At 36.9% G+C, this 16,563-nt stretch overlaps 5 protein-coding genes across 5 annotated transcripts; 3 read left to right on the top strand and 2 right to left on the bottom strand.

Annotated features, from left to right (window-relative positions):
- The first annotated feature begins 206 nt into the window (after positions 1-206).
- LOC105828872 (TBC1 domain family member 23) lies at positions 207-3,672 on the top strand. The gene is made up of 9 exons (XM_012667432.2): positions 207-235; positions 914-1,134; positions 1,213-1,417; positions 1,538-1,774; positions 1,848-2,223; positions 2,368-2,581; positions 2,654-2,989; positions 3,081-3,213; positions 3,288-3,672. Exons 1-9 carry the CDS (start codon positions 207-209, stop codon positions 3,559-3,561), a joined length of 2,025 nt encoding a protein of 674 aa, XP_012522886.1. The 3' UTR covers positions 3,562-3,672.
- Positions 3,673-4,975: 1,303 nt separating this feature from the next.
- LOC105840445 (UDP-galactose transporter senju) lies at positions 4,976-7,230 on the top strand. The gene is made up of 6 exons (XM_012687373.3): positions 4,976-5,254; positions 5,410-5,524; positions 5,611-5,657; positions 5,751-5,890; positions 5,962-6,105; positions 6,182-7,230. The coding sequence occupies exons 1-6, from the start codon at positions 5,167-5,169 to the stop codon at positions 6,656-6,658; spliced, it is 1,011 nt and encodes a 336-aa protein (XP_012542827.1). The 5' UTR covers positions 4,976-5,166; the 3' UTR covers positions 6,659-7,230.
- Positions 7,231-7,409: 179 nt separating this feature from the next.
- On the top strand, positions 7,410-15,549 carry LOC105840443 (rabankyrin-5). Its single transcript, XM_012687372.2, has 13 exons — positions 7,410-8,091; positions 8,150-8,339; positions 8,431-8,540; positions 8,638-8,897; positions 8,963-9,112; positions 11,833-12,236; positions 12,454-13,167; positions 13,244-13,516; positions 13,717-14,158; positions 14,234-14,431; positions 14,512-14,752; positions 14,853-15,108; positions 15,203-15,549. The coding sequence occupies exons 1-13, from the start codon at positions 8,088-8,090 to the stop codon at positions 15,342-15,344; spliced, it is 3,384 nt and encodes a 1,127-aa protein (XP_012542826.1). The 5' UTR covers positions 7,410-8,087; the 3' UTR covers positions 15,345-15,549.
- On the bottom strand, positions 9,614-11,476 carry LOC105840446. Its single transcript, XM_012687374.3, has 4 exons — positions 10,879-11,476; positions 10,664-10,811; positions 10,416-10,589; positions 9,614-10,328 (listed from the first exon to the last, which is right to left on the bottom strand). Exons 2-4 carry the CDS (start codon positions 10,716-10,718, stop codon positions 10,051-10,053), a joined length of 507 nt encoding a protein of 168 aa, XP_012542828.1. The 5' UTR covers positions 10,719-10,811; positions 10,879-11,476; the 3' UTR covers positions 9,614-10,050.
- Positions 15,550-15,565: 16 nt separating the features above from the next.
- Positions 15,566-16,549, bottom strand: LOC105840447 (cytochrome b-c1 complex subunit 6, mitochondrial). Its single transcript, XM_012687375.2, has 2 exons — positions 16,300-16,549; positions 15,566-15,865 (listed from the first exon to the last, which is right to left on the bottom strand). Exons 1-2 carry the CDS (start codon positions 16,396-16,398, stop codon positions 15,692-15,694), a joined length of 273 nt encoding a protein of 90 aa, XP_012542829.1. The 5' UTR covers positions 16,399-16,549; the 3' UTR covers positions 15,566-15,691.
- Between the last annotated feature and the right edge of the window lie 14 nt (positions 16,550-16,563).

Here is a 16,563-nt window from a genome sequence, read left to right as displayed (position 1 = left end):
ACAGCAGTTACGTTTTATCAGCTGTCATATCACTAACCCGTCAGATTTGAGAGAGCTCGCGCGACATGAGCCTTGCTCCTGCTTCCGTCCACACGAGATTCCCGAAAAATGTTGAGCAACCGTAGGTGCAGACGGTTTTAGGACGTACGTCGCATCTCCGTTCGGTCGCGTTCAACTTGGACGAGCCGCCGCTGCAGTTTGTCACGATGGCCCTTCAGGAAGACGAAAACACCTGGTAAGCCGAGATTTCGCGGCTTCTCCGTCTTATCGGGAGACGACAATGTGTTTTCTCAATGGGAACGTCAAACTTCCGCGTCCGCTGGCGGCAATGCTCCGGATTTCCGTCAGTCTGCGCGATCCGCGACACAGTTTGCAAACTACATGAAACGTAGAGACTACAGCGTTGCAGCTGCGACGAAACGCAGCAGAAGATATTTTCGTTAGCGAAGGAGTGTGAATTACGTAATATCGTTTCCAAGTTTTGCTAATTATCTTACTAATTAATACGTTACATCTGTATGTAGATCTCAGGTGGATATAAGGCCTGTTCTTTGTCGCTGCACTGCTGGTACAATAAGTTAAAATGAAAAAAAAAGTATTATTCTAACTTATTACACCAGGACTGCTATTCCGTACACGGTTATCGATAGCTATCGGTTCGATAAGTGTCGTTTATCGCGCATGTATTTTGATATATGAAAATATATGCGCAACGACAGTTATCGAACCGATAATTATCGGTAACCATGTACGGAATAGCAGCCCTGTGCAGCAATGCAGCGACAAAAAATAGGTCTATATTCAAATGAATATACAGCCGAGGTTACGTATCTTCAATTTACATACTTTTAAATGCAAATAGCATTTTTTATCGTTTCTATTGACTCCAAGTCAATTTTCTTTGTTGCTATAGGGTGTTAGAGCTAGAGGCAGCATTGCTCGACACAGAAGCACCATCTGCATCTGACATATATGCCATTTGTAAAGGCCAGTCGGTTCCTACAAATTTAAGACCAGACGTCTGGCTGGCTTGCCTCTACGTTACTGATCGAAGTGATCAATTGAGCCAGTTTAATGAGGTTTACGATTTACCTGAGCAAAATATAATTCGCGACGATTGTCAACAGTTAGTTGGTGAGTACATGGATATATTATATTCTTATATATTGTATGGTTTTATTTATATTTATTAACAGCTGTTAAACATTACAGCAAAACTTGGGAACGATGATGAAGACAAAGTTTCTGTAGTTTCGGATCTTGAATCTATACTAACATTTTATTGTAAGAGTAAATGTAAACAATATGAAAGAGGAAATGGGTGGCTAGAATTATTAGGTCCTTTAATAGCTTTAAAATTACCGCGCGCTGCGACTTATAATCTCTTTGAGGCAATAAGAGATATCTATATTCCAAGGTAAGAAACTCACACTGTAATAAACATTTTTTTTTATTACCTGAATAAATATTTTTATTACTATTAATATAAAATTGATTATTTATTTGTTTGTTTCATAATATCTGCTATTCTTTTTAGAGGCGAAACATATAGCTCAGTTTTGAGATTGTTGCTTCTCTATCACGAGCCAGAACTGTGTTCCTTTTTGGATACAAAAAGAATATCACCCGATCAGTATACAAAAGTATGGATGAATACCCTTTTTGCTGGTGTTTGTTCATTGCCAGCGATCTGTACAATGTGGGATCTATATTTCATGCAAGCTGATCCATTTTTTATGCTGTTTCTCTCACTTATCATGGTTATAAATGCTAGGTAAATATTAATTAAATTGATATATAGATATAATGTAATTGCTACTGCATTAAAGTAATGCTCCTTTTTATAGAGAGCAAATTTTGAGTATGAAAGACGAAGACAAGCAAAGTATAATAGATGCCATAGCCGTAATGCCCTGTGCTTTGGAAGCAGAAGATGTAACAGATTTCTGTTCCCTGGCACAGTATTACGCGATGAAGACACCAACATCTTTTAAACAAGACTTGTATCCCATAATGTTTGGTGACAGCTCCGACGAAAAGTTAATATCCCATGCATTATGTTTACCTGTATCAGCGCAAGAATTAGTAGAGAACGCGATCGAACCTCCATCTGTATCTAACAGCACTGTTGAGACTGTCAGATTCTTTCTCGTGGATTGCAGACCTGCCGAACAATATAACGCAGGTCACTTACCAACAGCGTTTCATCTCGATTGCAATTTAGTAAGTTTTAATTACGCAAAAATATTTAAAAAATATTTCTAGTTGCGTTAATAATTAACGCACATATTTTATAATTTATTAATAAATGATTTGCACAATGCTTTATAAATTTCAATGTAAGAGAAGGTGAAATTTTCTTTTTAGATGTTGCAAGAACCTGCCGCATTTGCTACCGCTGTACAAGGCTTGCTACAAGCTCAACGTCAAGCACTAGCTGTCGGTTCGCAAGCTGGTGGAGAACATCTTTGCTTTCTGGGAAGTGGTAGACAAGAGGAAGATCGCTATACGCACATGGTAGTGGCATCTTTTTTACAAAAACATACACAATACGTCAGCATGATTACCTCTGGATATCAAGGTATTTTTCTCGAATTTTGAACTTTGACGAACATAAATTATGTTCTTTTAATAATTATAATTTTATTTTCAGCCATTCATGAATATTTTGGCGATGAAGTAGTGTCAAGTCTTGTAGATCACAATTCGCAACATTGTCTAGTGTGTAATGCTAATGTGTTAGAAGAAAATTCGAATGAGGCGAGCCCCGTTAAAGTAAAAAACAACAATTCTGATCTTTTGGGGAAGATTGGACTAGCTATGAAACTAAAGAGTCAGGAAGTAAAGGGAAAGCTATTTGATTATATTGTCAATCCAACGGCAAACGTTAATAGCAATACAGAAAAGAGAGATAGTAAAGACTTGGACGATATTAGACGTCAGAGAAAGACCGCACCTGTATTTAGTATAGACGATGATCAAGAGATAGGTAATTGCATTTCTTTAGATTCCTTAAATGACCTCGAATTGCTTAAAAAAAAAAGAACTTATTTATTTAATCTGATTCTATTTACTTGTAGATATGACGATGACTAATAATGAAAGTGAAGAACCCATCGAAGTAGTATCTATACAACAATGGATGAAAAATCCTAAATTATTACATTCCTTTAAATGTCAAGAGGTGAAAGTTAATGGTGATCTCTGTGATAGGTGAGCTTATATTAAAACAATGGATTTTCTTCTCATATAAAATCAATCATACCTGCATTTTTTTTTTGTTTCAGTCAACTTTTGGTTACCGATAGTCATCTTATAGTATTGCGAGAAATTCCGGAGCGGAAAGGTGCCGCTCACGTAATCGTAAAACGTCCTTTAACAAGCATTGTCAAAATAACATCAAGAAAGCGGCACGCCGATCTAATAACTTTTAAATATGGTACAACACAATATAATGACACAGTTATTTCCGATATGGATAAGTTTCTTATACCTAATGCAAGTGAAGCGACTAAGTTAATTACACAACAGATCATGAGACAATTGAAAACGTCTGATTAATATTATAGATACGTATTTTACAGAACCATTTTACACTAATGTACATATATTATTAAGTTTTATGGCGAGCAATTTTCTTAAAAAAAAATTCGATATAAACATTGTATTTGATTTTTTGTATAGTTATTATTTATTGAAATAATTATTCGTTTATTTTCTATTGCATTACATATAATTATTGAAATTTAGATGTTGAGTGAGAATTTTTTTTACATTTGTGGGGAAATTATAATTTAATTATTATGAACAGATAAATTTATGACCTATCTTTTTTTTATATAATGATTTTACTTTTATTTAGATATATTCAACTTTTTTAAATATTATAACAGTATGACTGACCTAAAAACCAATGCGTTCATAACTTTGTAATTCATGTTTATATGTAATTATATTGTTAAAGCTAAACAAGAGAATGCATTAGATTTCTAATAGAAACATCTAAAGGCCTTCAAACCTTTGCTGTGTAACAATTTGCATAAAATTTTCGCAGTACTAACATTAGTTAAGACTTTATTAGATCGATTAGACTAGGATTCTGTAGGAAGAGCAGTGTTGTCAAGTTATAAATATTTCTAATAAATAATAATAAAAAATTCTAATAAATAATATTAAAAAATTTATGTATTATAAATAAATCAATATAGTTCCTAACAAATACTATAAATCTTTACATTTTCTTTCCTTAGGAAAAATTTTTTAACTTTTTATCCTAAAAACTTTCTTGTGATATACAAAAAATCAAATTTTTTTAAAATCTTCCAATCTGGCAATTTTGAAGAAGAGAAAAATGCTATGAGAGAAAGAGAACTAAAAAACTTACATACATATATATAATTACATAATATACTTTGTAATTTAAATGTAATTTATAGAAACAGAGTTTTTGTGTGAGATACATGTATATATGTACACACACACAAATATATATATATATATATATATATATATATATATATATCTTTTTTCCTATATAGATTAGAAAATGCTAGTGAAAATAATTGGTTAACTTAAAGGCTGATATCTCATATGGCTGATATCTCTCACTGATACGTTATCATCAAAATTTATATTCAGCGTGTTAGATGCGATAATGGTAATTCATACTCTATAATAAAATGTCTCTTATTTCTATTCTACCAAAAACAAAATATTTAAAAATTATCCAAGAAAATGTTTCTTGCCGAAAAAAAGATTTAATTTTGTAATTACATTATATATATTTGTTTATGCATAATTCATTACATTATATGTATTTGTTTATGCATAATTCCATGTTTTGAAGCAATAAATACTTTTTTGCGATAAATATATACAATAACAGAATTAACACGCGGCTAACGGGAACATGGCGTGATATATATATATATACATACATTTATTGAGACGTACACTCACATATGCGTGGAGAGTTGATGTGTTGGTATCAACCAGTATCCACCGTATCCGGTCCGATTCCGGCCTTTGCCAGACTGCCTGCCAGGCGCTGCCAGTGCCAGTGCGCGCTGCCATACGTGCGTGCGATGTACAAATTGGAGGAGGAATGACTGTCAAACATAATGTGCCAAAATTGCTCAAACTGAAACAGTCAGAAAAGAACGAAGAATGGGAGGAATAAACTGGAGTGAATTGTTCCCAGGAAGATGGAGTCCTGTCATCTTCGTCTCCTACATAGCTCTCTTTATAAATCAAGGTATCACTTGATCACATAATTATTTGTAAGCAGTTCTCTCATCTCTCTTGTGTTACAACAATAAGAAAAATGAGAGAAAACAAAATTTATTGATTAAATAGTTGTGATACACGATGTGGTTATGAAAATCATCAGATTGTGATAATCTGCTGCAGGTATTCTTGTGACATGGTCTCAAAGAAGTGGCCGCTACGAATATAATATTGTAGCAGTTGTATTGATGACAGAAGTTCTAAAGTTAGTCATATCCACGGTACTTTACTGCAAAGAGTAAGCAAAACAATTGAAAAGTTCACAATTTGTATACAGTTAATCAGATAAATTTTCTTAATCCATTAATTAATCTTAATTTGCAGCAATAGTATCCTGACTCTTTTCCAGGAGACAAGGAGGAACAAAAAAGGTGAGTTTGAAAATGGAGATAGAGAATTTATGGTAACACAATATAAATGTCTAAAGCATGACTCAAAAAATACTGAAAACTGTGAATTTTTAGTGCTTCTGCTGTATATGATACCCGCGCTTTTATATTGCCTCTACAACAATCTAGCGTTTGTCAATTTGGCTAGATTCGACCCCACAACTTACTATGTTCTCCTACAGCTCCGCGTTGTACTTACGGGAATCATCTTTCAGGTACTGATTGTTTTCATGTACAAAGAAACAACACCAGAGAAGTGACGTAAAAATATTCTGATTTCTTTTAGGTCATTTTTAGAAAAAAGTTATCTACGACCCAGTGGTTTTCCCTAGTGATCCTGACAGTCGGCTGCATGGTAAAACACCTCGACGCCCACGTCCTTGGCACGGAATTCCACGTAGATATTTTTCTACTTCTAATTCTTGTACAAGTGAGTCACCTATCGTCGTTATCCATGTCAGTAGAAAGGCACGATTATTCTCTGAAAAAAACGTCTTATTTTACAGACAACATGCTCCTGCTTGGCTGGTGTATATAACGAGTACTTGTTGAAACGACAGGGCGCGGACATCGACATTTTTATACAGAATGTATTTATGTACATCGACAGCATTTTATGTAACGTCGCAGCGATCATTCTGCTAAGTATATTTACGAACGGCGCCAGTGAAATGCTGAGCAACGTCGAGATCAATACGTTTCTGCAGCCGAAAGTAATATTGATTATGCTAAACAATTCACTCGTCGGAATAATAACAAGTTTTTTCCTGAAGACTTTGAACTCTATACTAAAAACCTTTGCCAGCGCGGTAGAATTGGTTTTTACTGCGGTGCTGTGCTGGTTTTTATTTAGCATACCTATTAGCACGAACACCATTGTTTCAATAGCTATGGTGAGCTTTGCTGTTATTTTGTATTCGAGAAATCCTGTACAGAACGCTCAGCCCAGAGAGTCTGTGGAAAGTGGAAAGCTTTTGGTGTAAACAACAGTATTAAAATTATTCTTTCTAAAAACGACAATACGATCGCAACCAAATGAAAACGTGAAACAAAAGTGCACGTTACCATTAGCGTTAAGTTGTTGTTACAAATGTTTTACCGCTCGATGACGATGATTATGTGATATAAGGTTGTTAATTTAAGACAATGACTGAACATTTGTGAATAAATATCGCAATTTGTTTTAATCATCAAGTTGTATTAGAGAATTAAGTAGGTGTTGTAATAAGTGATACCCAGAGAGAAAAAAATTTCTATTATCTAATAAACATCTATTATATAATAAACTTCTATTAAACATCTGAGACATTAATTGATGGACTTTATTTGTTCTCTCTGGGTAATATTATATCTAATAATAAATCGCGAAAATTTAAATATTTTTTTTATTTAAATATATTTCTTAAAGATATATTTGTCTCTTTTTAAACGGAAATGAGTTAAGATCTGGATAGCGGTGTTGTGAGATATCTTATCAGTCTAAATTTTGTATTTATTACTTTATGCTTTATGTATCTAATCTCGCCTGTTTAAGAAAAAAAAAACGCATTTCTCAGAAATTAAAGTAAAACATTGATTATCTGGAATATGGACTTGTTAATTCCAATTTCCACGAAGGTTTCATATATTAAAAAAATTTTTTTTTTATATCTGAGTAAGATAAGTTGGTTCAGTGTTCGAATTTCGATTCCAAATTTTATCGCCCGTGAAAACCAGCCCTAGTAATCTCGCAAAACGATTTATATCGCTTCAATCGAGATACGGCCTTGTTACAAATTTAAAGTCCATTAACTAATTGCCGCCCCTCTGTTCTCCGCGTCTCTTTGTCCTTGCTCGCAAATGCACTCGTTTCTAGCGTTCTCTTCCACGCACTTCCACGCACGCGATCTCCACTGCATTCCTTTTTATTATCTATACGCAGAAACCGAGCAGAAGCGATGTGCAAAAATCCTTGGAAATTTATTATCAAGAGAAGGAGAAAGGAGATTTGAAATCGTCGCTCTCTCTTTCTCTTTCTGTCTGACATGACTGACGTGCATGCATCAATGTGCATGTGCGGACTGTGGCGTACGATGCAATGTCGTGGGCGTATGCATTATTGCATGTATGTACGTGTGACACACGTGCGGTGTAGCGGCGGCGTTCTGCGTTCTCCCGCGAATCCCGACGATCCTCCCCTCGGACCTCGGAATCTCGTCAGCGCCGCTACGCTTCGGAACGTAGTTTCCTTCGTTTTTTCTTCGGCCTCTTTTCCTTCTTTCCTCGCCAACGGGTTCGGTGCGCGTGCCAATGAGCGTGCGTTAATGCGCGGCGGGTCCGCGCCACGAGCAATATTGTCGTGCATCGGATCGCCGCACCAAACTCGAAACGTCGAACGTGACAGACGTCTCCTGTCTCTCCTTCTTCCCGGTCATGGGTAAGTTCTCGCCGTGTTTGTCGACGAGTTCATCCTGCACGGCCACCGATCATTTCAGAGGATCCCACGGAGGCGCAGAAATGGCAGCAACACCTGTCCCTGCTGCGGGAACAGTATGTCAATTTGTACAACGCGAACGCGGAACTGCAGCGAGAATACGCCGTCGCCACGGCCGAGAAGCAGGAGGGCGGATTTGTCGGCCGGCTTCTGGCGACGGTGGCATCCTTGTACTGTCAGCACCGTTACAGGTAGGCCTTTCGCGTTTATATAACCTGATTTCCCTTGTAACAACAATAACAAAATCAGTAAGTGTGATTCAAAAAATGTTTTTTTTTTCAGTGATATAAGTATAAAATTGATCGACCAAGAGATACCGGCGCATAAATTCGTTCTGTCTGCCAGGACTGATTTCTTCAGCGACGCGGCTCTCGTCGAGAAGACTGTTTTAGGTTAGATTTCACTTATAATTAGATTTATTTATATTTCTCTTTCTCACCGTAATACATTGTTACATTAAAATAATTACCTTGTTACGATCGTTTTCAGATTGGAGCAATTTAAGCAGCGCCGTTGCGTTGGTGCTGTTGAAATGGATTTACACCAGCAAGATATCCCAGGAACACCTAACGTTGGATTTGATGAAAGCGGCTGCTGGTTTCCAGTTGTCCGAATTGGTAGATCAGTGCGAGAGGTATCTGATTGGGACAGTGGGCTTGAAGAATTGTGTAGGATTGTACTCAGCTGCCGAGGAACTGGGTACTCTGAAATTGAAGGAGCATTGCAGCTCTTTAATCTCAGCACACTGGGTAAGGTTCAAGGGTTGTAGATTGACGCTGTTAGATTTATATCTAAAATGCTTGTATATCTGTAGGAAGATCTGACAGGCGAGGACTTCAAGGAAATGCCAGGTTCTCTCCTGTACAAGTTACTGCAGACCAAGAGTAAATATCCTTTGCACGCAGCGGTACGCTTGATGCGCGAAGACGTTGTATTTCTGTACCTGGTGGAACATAACGCTGAGGTAAGATCTCTTCTTCTGTCTTTTTGCATCTATTAAAAAGCCAAAAATGATGCATTGAAGTAAATTTTATTTTTGGTAATTTGAGTTAGCTGTTGTGATACATAAATATTTGCATAATTCATACAATATATATATGAACAAAATATGAAAATATCGTACTGTTAAAGTACAAGGATTTAATATAATTTGTCCATATTACTTAAATATGATTAAATATTTTAATGTGGTATGTTCACAGCTCGAGTTTGAATGTTAAGTACTTGCATGCACAAAGCATGCTTTGTTGATGAATATTTAAGATAATAAGATAAGTAATAAGATAAATAATTGTTTTGCTAGTTCTTGCTTATACATAAATGCAGATAAATATTTTTTGCTATAAATTAAAGATCTCACATTAGAGTATTTTTGTTTCTTCTGACCTCTCGCATTTATTAAAAAACTGTGGCAAACTTCAGACATTAAATTTATATGAAAGATTAGCAATCAATGCCAATAGACTTTTATCTTTTGATGTTTATTGGCAATATACATTTTCTAAATTCAAGAAACGTTCCAATTATTAGCTTTAATAAGATAATTGACCAGGAAAGATTTTTTTCATTTAAAAGCATATATTATTCCAAAATAGAGATATTCACAAGCAGAAAATTAAGAATAAATTATTTTATATGTATAACAGTTTTAGAAAATAAGTTTGTAATTCATATTAGAGTATATTATAGACTACAGTATGTATTAAACACGGTCGGTCTTGCACTGTGCATTTACTTGGCGCAAGCTACTACCATGTCTCTTGATATGATATGATATTTGCAATTTGTCATGAAGGATCTCTACACTTTCGTAATTAATAGAAAAGATTTGTCATGAAACTTTTGTATGAATTGCACTTTCTGTTAAATAACACATAATTGCGTGCTATAAACTATAAAGTTTTACAACAATCTTATAATTATCAGCGCTAATATCATCCCACACAGTTTGCTAAACATTTCGATTTGTGGAGGGGATGAATTGCACAAGTGAAAACTACAGAAACAGTATTCGGGTGGGCGACTAGGTGCACCTCTATGTTCTCCAGTAAAGCAACCCTCGTCATAAGCGGACGTTATCACCTCCTCCTTATCATACCATTTGTTATCAGCGTCATTATAAATTTTAAAAATATAATTCTGTGGCGCGCAACCTCGTTGAACAGTGGTCACTATAGACGCTGAAAGGAGAAGAAGTCCAAATGTATAATAAATAATGCTTTTGCTTATTTCCTAACGATAACGCTCGCGAACGATGGTCTGCTTACTTTTAGATTGATACTGAACGGTTCTCTTCATACAAAGCGTTGATGTTGGGCAAAACACCTGGAATTTTGCACTTCCATCGAAATGGGAACAAAGCCGATCTGAGTCATTTTCATTTATGACTGTTGTAAGACACTTGAAACACGAAATACCTTCTGCCCGTACTTGTGAAACGCCTATAAATTTCAAGATGTTAATCTCACAGTCTCGACTTTGTTATTACATGTTGTTAATATAAAAAGAAGCATACAAGCAAATAGAATACATAGTATCAAAATCTGCAGACTTGGCTTTAATTTGTACATTTTATTTGTAATATTATTTGTATTCCATCAAGGAATAATTATCACTTGAGTAATGAGGTATTTACTCGATCGCTCCAGTTATAATGATAGAATCTGAAACAATATTTAGATTAACATAAAATTTTTCTTCATTTCTCTTCAGGATTAAACTTTCACCAACCATTTAAGATAGAAGATATCGCCCAGATGTTTCACCAAAATAACCTCGTGCACGAAATTAAAAACCCCGAACAATTTTAGATAATCGCTCCTGCAATCGTGTCGATAGATTTCCGATTTGAGACACGTTGAGGACCGCTAGATTTCACCGATGGGTGAATCCCCCGTGTCCACATGAAGTTTCCAAATCGGAATTTTCCGGTCTCATTATTCCCTAATTAATTAATATGCACTGGCATATCGATGTTCACCGCCAAATAGAGCGGCGGACAAACAATGTCGACCTATCACAGAGTCTTGCCGTTTGCGTAACGATGCATTGTAACGACGTATTTCGCACCACGATGATGACACCGTTGCAGGATCCCCGCGTCGCTCGGCAATGCATGGAATGACGACTGGTCGACAGTGGTCGACAGCCGAATGCGGTCGGCTGCTGGGCGTCGTACCGCAGGGGCCACGTCATCCGCCTCGACGGTACTCCAACACTCAGCCTCCTATGTATATCAGAAAATAATCTCCATACTTCCTCCACTTTTTTACGCTGACCCGATATCATCCGTGCCATTCCAGCGCGTGCACACACGCACGGTACGCGCGAGCGCGCGTATCGCGCGCGGATGACAGTGGCTCTCAAACCTCAGTTCTTTCTGCGGTTGTTACTACGACTGTAACTCTATTGACAAATTACAATATTTAAAGGACTATTTTAAATTACATTTCTTTAAAATGCAGATCAATTTAATTATTACGTCAGCTTTTAAATAATTTTTATTATAATAAAATACTTATATAGTAAGATTTATAATATAAAAAACCTTTTGCAATAAAATGCAACTTCTGCAAGCTTTGAAATTATATCATTTTTTACATATAATCTTTAAATTGTTTTTTAAGGTAAAAAAATGAATTTTTTCTTTCTTGATGATATAACGTTTGCTATTATTTCTGTTAGCTTCCGAAAGCGGTCAACGCTGTGGATCACAAGGGAGAAACAGCTCTGGAGGTTGCTCTGAAAACTCGCCAGCCATCCTTGGCGCGCACCCTCGTCGAACATGGAGCGAATCTGAGCGCGAAAGACTCGAGGGGTCTTTCTCTCCTTCATTCAGCTATCTTGAAGGGAGACTCCTACTCGTCCGAGTTCATAATCGAGCAGCTGGAGAATAACGGCAGCGTGCAAAAGTTGTGCGAGGCTGTGAAAATTAACGAGGACGCGAAGAACGCGACGCACCTTAAACAATTAGAGGGTTGCACCGCCTTGCATTTAGTGGCGAAGCACAATACGGAAAACATGCTGGCGGTTGGATCGAGACTACTCCAAGCGGGAATCGATCCAAATTTGCAAGACCACAGAGGATGGTAAATTTATATTAACGCTATGCTTTAAAATTTTTTAGCTTTTAATGTATGCTTCAAGTAATAAAAAAGCTAAATATTTGAGTAATATAAAAGCTATTATTTGATAAAATTCGAAATAGAATGAAATTAATAGCTTTTGTAACAAAAGTACTATTAAAATACTATTCCTTTCTCATCTTTCTTGATTATAATTTTTTTGTCTCTAACTTTTTTAAAGGACTGCGCTTCACAGCTGTATCTCTGAAAAAAACGAGATGCTGTTCGATCTGTTACTCGCGGCAAAGAATATAGATGTAGATCAAACTACGAACGAGGACGACACGCCATTGTGTTTCGCGATGAAAATGGAACCCTTCAACGAGAACTTTGCGTCGAAATTGCTGATCAAGGGTGCTATACCGAATCCAACGTACGATGTTACTGGAGACACGTTGCTTCACATCTTGACGCGAGAACGTAGAGAGGAGGCGGCGTTATTCTTAGTAGAATATTGTAGTAATAATTTAACGAAAACCAACAACGAAGGCTTCACGATACTACACGAAGTGTGTAGGGTTGGTTTAAAGGATTTAACTCGTGCACTTTTAAAGAACGGGCTACCGACCGATGTCATTACCCTTTCCACTGGCGACGCACCAATTCATTTCGCCATTATGAATCTATATACCGACATAGTCGTCGAACTACTGGACGCTACGAGCTTGGATTCGCAGTTAGCTATTAAGAACAACGCGAACGAGACACCTCTCAGTTTGGCTATAAAGGCACCGTTCAAGAAGGGCAAAGATATCGTGCTGGCTCTGATAAAAGCTGGAGCGGACGTAAATGAGCGCAACGAAGAAGGCCTGACATTATTACATCAAGCGATACTAAAAGAGGATTCAGCTACGGCAATATTTCTGTTAGAAAATGGTGCTGACATGAATGCAAAGTGAGTTTAATAAAACTTACAGATATTTACTTGCAATCTTAATCCTATTAACAATTGTATTTTGTTATATGTACAGAACAGCCAATGGAGAAACGCCGTTACAATTGTGCGTACACTGCAGACTGGGCGAAGTAGTAGAAGCTCTTTGCAGGCGAGGCGTAGACACTTCAATAGGATGCCCGTTGTGGGATGCTTTGGACTCTGATCAAGAAGATACCGCATCGATCTTGGTTAAACACGGAGCGGACACAGATTGTTGGGGTCCGGGTCCCGACGGCTGTCAACAAACGTTGTTACATAGAGCGATCGACGATAACAAAGAGGATATCGCACAATTTCTGATCAGAAGGTATAAATTTTTTCATTTGGGAAAAACGAAAAACAAAGATTACACCAGCAAGAAAAAATATTTTAAAAACTATAAATGTACTCTTATAAGCTGCATTATGACGGAGATATATTTGATTTATAAAAAGAGCTAATTTAAAATATTTTAAATATTAATGTCTTTTTTACATTTTCTCTCAACGACTATTTATTATTTCGCAGCGGATGTGACTTGAATGCTCCAAGACGACCTGGTCCAGACGGTGCTGGCGGAGACGAGGCAAGAGATGAGTGCACGCCGTTACATTTGTGTTGTCAATGGGGACTGGAACAAGTCGTTCAAACGCTCATCGAGCACGGAGCCGATGTAAATGCTCGTGACGCAGAAGGAAAAACACCTGTGCATGTGGCTATACAGAATCAGCATTCGCAAATTATTTCTCTTTTACTATGCCATCCAAGTATAGATCTGAATAAGAGGGATAAAAAGGGATTAACGCCTTTCGCCACTGCCCTGACAGTTCGCAACAACAAAGCCGCACAAGCAATATTAGAGAGATTACCTAAGGCCGCTGAGCAATATGACAATAAAGGCAGAAACTTCTTGCACACTGCCATACAGAAGGGTGACATGGAGAGCATTCTATTTTTACTCTCAATACAAGTACTGCATTTAATTTACGTAATTGGTTCGTTGTGTGAAGTCAGTATCTGCAGCCAGCCATCTTTTTTTTTCCAGGTAGACGTAAACTCAAGAATACATGACGTTACGCAAACGCCTCCCTTACATCTCGCAGCCATGTCCGGAAACGAGATGTTGGTGCGAAGTTTGATTCTGGCGGGCGCTCGCGTCAACGATACAGATGCAAATAGGAACACCGCATTGCACGTGGCAGCCAAGGCGGGACATGCCGCTGTCGTCTCCGCGTTATTGCAAGTAAGGCGGAAACTATCCAATGTGTGCCAAACACACCGAATCAGTAGACATGTCCTAATTTCGATATACTATATACGTAGAATAACATTAACTTTGATGCGGTAAACGCGGATGGCGATAACGCGTTGCACGTAGCTGTGAGAGAGGGTCACGTGTCGGTGGTGCGAACATTGTTGACTGAGTGCACGTTAGATGCGGAAGCAATGAATCTCAAGGGTCGCAATCCTCTGCACGAGCTAGCCAGATGCGCAAGGGATAATGCTGCGACGATATGCGATCTGTTTTTAGAATGCATGTCACAATATCCTGTTAATAATGCAGGTGCGAAGAAAAAAATGATGAAGTTATTTTAAAGAATGTTGCAGTTTAAATTGTATATTACATGCTTGTGTGTGTATATATTACTAAACTTCTATTTTAGATTTGGATGGAAACACGCCGTTGTTGATTGCGTACATGAAGGGCAATGGCAATCTTTGTAGAACACTAGTGAAAGCCGGAGCATGCCTAGGTTCAATGAATAAAGATGGAATTACGATCTTCAACTATCAAGTAGCGACAAAACAGCTATTATATAGACTGTTAGATTCCTTGACGCAAGAAGCGCCATGGTCCGATAAAGATTGCTGCTTGGAGTGTGGGACAAAATTTTCTCTCACAATGCGGAAGCATCATTGGTACTGTCAAATTCTTTTAATAATTAAAATTGAATTATTGATTCCTCAATATTGTTCCTCAGACATATATCTCATTTCCCTTCTTTTTTTTTAGCCGGCATTGTGGACGAATTTTGTGTAGCAAGTGTTCTGGTCAGGATGTACCGATCTTGAAATTTGGTTTGAACAAGCCGGTACGCGTGTGTAACGTGTGCTTCGACGTATTGTTAGGTACTGGTTCTCTTCAACCATCATAGTTAAAATAAGAATTTATATATAACAACTAACAAAGGAAGAAGAGAACATTCCAAATTTTTTTAATATGAAAAGATGCAGATCGTGAACTGAACCGAAAGTCTGTGTATAATTGTATGTCAGTGATACTTTATGTATATCCTATTGTATACACATTGTTCAGATTTGTTAAACTCTCATAAAGTTGAAATACAGATAAAGAAGTGACTGCGTGTCAGTATAATTTCCATCTATAATAAGTTAATCTTTTATTGCTAGTATACGATTATATATGTACAATGCTTGAGAGAAATCTTCAGCTTTAACATTGCAAATAACAAGCTGGCTCTTTACGGAATATTGAATAAAATTATTTAAGTTTACTGAACAAAGTCTTTGCAACGCAATGGTCAACGCATTGCACATAATCGAGAATCTCTTCTAGACAAGTTTCCTCTGTGTTGCTTCTTGAATTAACACGATCATTGCACGTGTTTAACTTCTCTTTAAAATTGGCGCATTTTGTTTCCTGACTGCATTCCTCCTGCAGAAAGAAAAGTTAGATATGGATTAAAATATGGTACAAAGTAACATTGGATCATTATAGACATGTATGAAATGATATGTAACAATGTGATACAACTATATAAACAGTGACTTGAATTGGAATTGAATCTCAATTTGATTATTTTGATTTATTATGAAATTCTATTCATGTATAATGTAAAAAGAAATTTTCGAAGTTTCTCTTCAGTTTTATTAAACTGCAATTTTTATGTCAAAAGGAAATACCAAAAGCAAATATTGGCAGTTAAAAAATTTTTTCTTCTAGTTATAAATTTTCTTAAAACGTGAGACACAAAAATGCACACGACCATGATTCTGGTTTAAACTTTATCGAATGTATCCGTACTTAAAAAAATCGGTGTTTGCACGCGCGTTCAAAAGACAAAATATTATATAACGATTGTCACTCACGCGGAGTACTGTTTGCGGATCCACCAGTTCTTCCTCCTCACCCTCGTCGGCCTTAACTACTGGCAGATAACGTTTGAAAAAGTTCTGTATGTTCGACATTTCCTTTTCTTTTTTAGGATATTTCAGTATCGTAGAAAATGACTGTTCAAGAACTTCCCCTTTGGAATCGTTCGGAATGCCTCAGAAGGAGCTCCGCGAAGATAACCGCAAACGATAGCCACAGCCACAACCTCTGTAACTTCAGGATACTCTAAAAGAACGATT

Source organism: Monomorium pharaonis, chromosome 10, assembly GCF_013373865.1.
Source record: "Monomorium pharaonis isolate MP-MQ-018 chromosome 10, ASM1337386v2, whole genome shotgun sequence".
Lineage (NCBI taxonomy): Eukaryota > Metazoa > Arthropoda > Insecta > Hymenoptera > Formicidae > Monomorium > Monomorium pharaonis.
The sequence above is the reverse complement of the archived record's forward strand: the minus strand, read 5'-3'. Positions and strand labels throughout refer to the sequence as shown.

Coding starts and splice junctions, on each gene's coding strand:
- LOC105840445 (XM_012687373.3), top strand. CDS start 5,167: ATGGGAGGAATAAACTGGAGTGAATTGTTCCCAGGAAGATGGAGTCCT. Junction 5,525..5,610: donor ACGGTACTTTACTGCAAAGA/GTAAGCAAAACA, acceptor CTTAATTTGCAG/CAATAGTATCCTGACTCTTT. Junction 5,658..5,750: donor GACAAGGAGGAACAAAAAAG/GTGAGTTTGAAA, acceptor GTGAATTTTTAG/TGCTTCTGCTGTATATGATA.
- LOC105840443 (XM_012687372.2), top strand. Junction 12,237..12,453: donor TTGCAAGACCACAGAGGATG/GTAAATTTATAT, acceptor ACTTTTTTAAAG/GACTGCGCTTCACAGCTGTA. Junction 13,168..13,243: donor GGTGCTGACATGAATGCAAA/GTGAGTTTAATA, acceptor TTATATGTACAG/AACAGCCAATGGAGAAACGC.
- LOC105828872 (XM_012667432.2), top strand. CDS start 207: ATGGCCCTTCAGGAAGACGAAAACACCTG. Junction 1,418..1,537: donor AGAGATATCTATATTCCAAG/GTAAGAAACTCA, acceptor TATTCTTTTTAG/AGGCGAAACATATAGCTCAG. Junction 3,214..3,287: donor AATGGTGATCTCTGTGATAG/GTGAGCTTATAT, acceptor TTTTTGTTTCAG/TCAACTTTTGGTTACCGATA.
- LOC105840447 (XM_012687375.2), bottom strand. CDS start 16,398: ATGTCGAACATACAGAACTTTTTCAAACGTTATCTGCCAGTAGTTAAG. Junction 15,866..16,299: donor ATCCGCAAACAGTACTCCGC/GTGAGTGACAAT, acceptor TTCTTTCTGCAG/GAGGAATGCAGTCAGGAAAC.
- LOC105840446 (XM_012687374.3), bottom strand. CDS start 10,718: ATGTACAAATTAAAGCCAAGTCTGCAGATTTTGATACTATGTATTCTA. Junction 10,590..10,663: donor ACTATGTATTCTATTTGCTT/GTATGCTTCTTT, acceptor TGAAATTTATAG/GCGTTTCACAAGTACGGGCA. Junction 10,329..10,415: donor CGTTCAGTATCAATCTAAAA/GTAAGCAGACCA, acceptor TTCTCCTTTCAG/CGTCTATAGTGACCACTGTT.